The 2,952-nt window shown below is 33.5% G+C and overlaps 1 protein-coding gene across 1 annotated transcript; it reads right to left on the bottom strand.

The window, feature by feature from the left end:
• Window positions 1-552: 552 nt before the first annotated feature.
• On the bottom strand, window positions 553-2,482 carry LOC6569910. Its single transcript, XM_032741597.1, has 4 exons — window positions 2,406-2,482; window positions 2,038-2,076; window positions 1,570-1,658; window positions 553-1,101 (listed from the first exon to the last, which is right to left on the bottom strand). Exons 1-4 carry the CDS (start codon window positions 2,463-2,465, stop codon window positions 729-731), a joined length of 561 nt encoding a protein of 186 aa, XP_032597488.1. The 5' UTR covers window positions 2,466-2,482; the 3' UTR covers window positions 553-728.
• Between the last annotated feature and the right edge of the window lie 470 nt (window positions 2,483-2,952).

Genomic DNA, 2,952 nt, shown 5'->3' with positions numbered 1-2,952 from the left:
TGCTGACAATCAATTATAATAATAATAAAATTTACTAATGTTTTCTGCAGACATGCAACTAAGAAAATTACGATTTTGCTTATCTAATTTGAAGTATTTTATTTTATTTCTTTTGGTGTAATTAGATGAATGATGCTTAAAGTAATTTTTCGCTTCTAAATATTTTTAAATCAGAATTCTTGCTTACGTTCTTATTTTATGCTTAAGATTTAAGCAGCAAATATATGTATATAAAATAAATGAGGATTCAGTGATCGTTCTTTACTTGTGTGGATTTGGCTTTCCTCTCAAATCTTTCATTCATATTAGCACGACATTTCAATATATTTCAATCCACTGTGCGCTGCTCTCTCTCTCTCTCTCTCTCTTTCTCTCTCTCTATCTCTCTTTTTGCAAGTGTGAACAGCGCAGGCGCTATACATTTTTTTTGTTGCTCACCATTTCTTGAGCTACAAGGCGCTTGTTTGGTTGCTCTTACTTAAGAGCAGCTTAAGACAAATTAAGAGCGGCTTAGAAAAATGTGTTTTAAATTGTTAAAAGTTATGTTTCAAATTAATAAGAGTTTTAATAAGAAACTATTTGGTATATCAACAAAGCTATAATATAATTTAAGGTCCATGAAAATTATTAAACTTCTGAAATGTTGTAGCATAATTTTGGGCTTGCTTTTTGCAAGCTTTCCAGTAATGAATAAAATATTAGTTTAGCTTGAAACTCTAATCAGTCGACTAGATGAGCTCACTGTCGCTGGTCGCAACAATATCCGGCGATGAAGTAGCCAACTCCTCCTTGGCCACCTGCTCAGAGTCCTTGTTTGCATCCGGTCCGGGTACGACTTCCTCTTCCTCTTCCACTTCCGCCTCACGCACCACACCATCCTGGCAGACAGTCAACGGCTTCCGCTCCAGCAGTGGACGCGGCGTTCGACCCAAAAATGTATTGCACACGGTCACAATAGACTCGCACCCATTGGCTGCACTTGTGGCGGTGGTCACAATAAACACGCAGCTCTGGATGACATCGTGCGGTGTATTGTCCAACAGCTGGAAGACAATGTGCTGCTCCTCGGTGTTGCCATGCGTGACAAGTTTGCCCCGCAATCTGAACTCCAGCAAAAAAAAAAAAAAGAAACAGGAGAAACAAGTGAGAGCATGTTGCAGTCGAGCGTAACCGACTGCGCAATACACTAGATGGCAATAACTAATGCCAGTTGGTAGTTGGTATCCACCAAGTCTGAATTTTATGTGATATATATGGTTCTATCGATTTACACTAACAGGTGTATCGGTTTGTAAGTCGGTTTCGATACTTAAAGGCGGTTACCAGTAATATACCTACCACATTTGATGGCTCTAACCCAAAAGCCATTTAAAATGTTTAGGAGCAGGTGCCTTGGGTGACAAATGCCCATCTTTGAAGGACATTGTCAACAACCTACCAATCAATTTTGGTGATAGTAGCCTAAAAATTGTAGCCGATATGTGGCTTTATCGATTTGCAATTAATTTGAACGAATCTTATCAATTGCCTTGCCTACTAGGTACATAGCTCCCTTTTTTTTACACTTACCCAAGAGGTTCACCGTTAATTTTCATATCCAGCTCAGCGTATTTGGACAGAACATAGGCGTAACGTTCCTTCACATCGCTATATTCCATCTGGGGAAAAACTTCAACTAGACAACGACTACACTCAGCAAAAAACTCACCATAAACTTTAGTAAATGGCCATGATTTTGGAAATAAAATTATTATTTCAATTTCTAAAATTCATATTTGTGGCTTTCTAAAAAACAGAATTTGACATTTTTAAATTTCAGTTTGAAATTTTCTAAAATATAGAAAATATATGTTTCATTTGTAGTGTTTCTTTTTCTATGTGTATACCATAGAATAATTCTTATATTAGCTTTTTGTTATTTATATTATTATTAAATATTAGTATTTTAACGATTTAACATAAAGAAGAAGAAGAACTTTCTATTTTTTAGAGCGATTATTTTGCTGAGTGTACGAAATTACCCTACTGCCTACTTACGTCCTCAATACAGTGGTTGGGCGGTATACAAATCGATAACTGCACAATTAAATGATTTATATTAATTACCGAAGTATTTATGTGCACATATATATATATATATATTTATATATATTGTATTAATATACAGTTGCGAAAAAAAATAATAGAACCACTTCGATAGTCTTACCAATTTTTAAAATGTTGATATTTTATATATTGCTTATAGAAACCGTTTATTAATTTATAATTTTCATAATTACATATTAGTTGACATCAAATATTCGTTAAACTAACATGTTTTAAAAAGTTACCATTGTTTGTGAGTGTGGTGCTATTATTTTTTCACAACTGTATATATATTATATATATTTATTTGATTTACTCACCGTTGTCGGCACAAATTCCATGCAAATCAGGTAAAAGCTGATTATTCGAGTGTAATCCATGGCTAAACCGCTCAGAGATCGGCTCCAACTCCAACTGAATCGCATGAATTTTATGCATTGTGGTTTTCTTGTGACTCGCTCTGGAAATACTGTTGACGTCATTATAATTAAAACTATGGAGATACAAAAGCTCATTGACTAAAAACTCTCACGTTAAATTTCAAAGTTAATTGGCTGGAAATTTAATTATTACACTATTTTTGTGTATTGTTAAAAGCCATTTTTACACAAACCCCAAGAGAACAACTTTCAAATTAAATTAAAGAAAATAAGAAAATAAGAATAAATATTGCACTGATTGTATTTGAAGTTTGTAAATAGGAATATATATATATATTTATTTTTTTCTTGTCTTTACATTTAAATTCCATCTGCAAATCTGCCATTGATTCTTCTTATGGTGATTGGATAACTTGTACAGATATCTGGCGCTGATAATATCAATTTCATTTACTATAAAACTAATTTGGATCTTATAATCGCCATT

Source organism: Drosophila grimshawi, unplaced genomic scaffold (assembly GCF_018153295.1).
Source record: "Drosophila grimshawi isolate 15287-2541.00 unplaced genomic scaffold, ASM1815329v1 contig_311, whole genome shotgun sequence".
Taxonomy (NCBI): Eukaryota; Metazoa; Arthropoda; class Insecta; order Diptera; family Drosophilidae; genus Drosophila; species Drosophila grimshawi.
The sequence above is the reverse complement of the archived record's forward strand: the minus strand, read 5'-3'. Positions and strand labels throughout refer to the sequence as shown.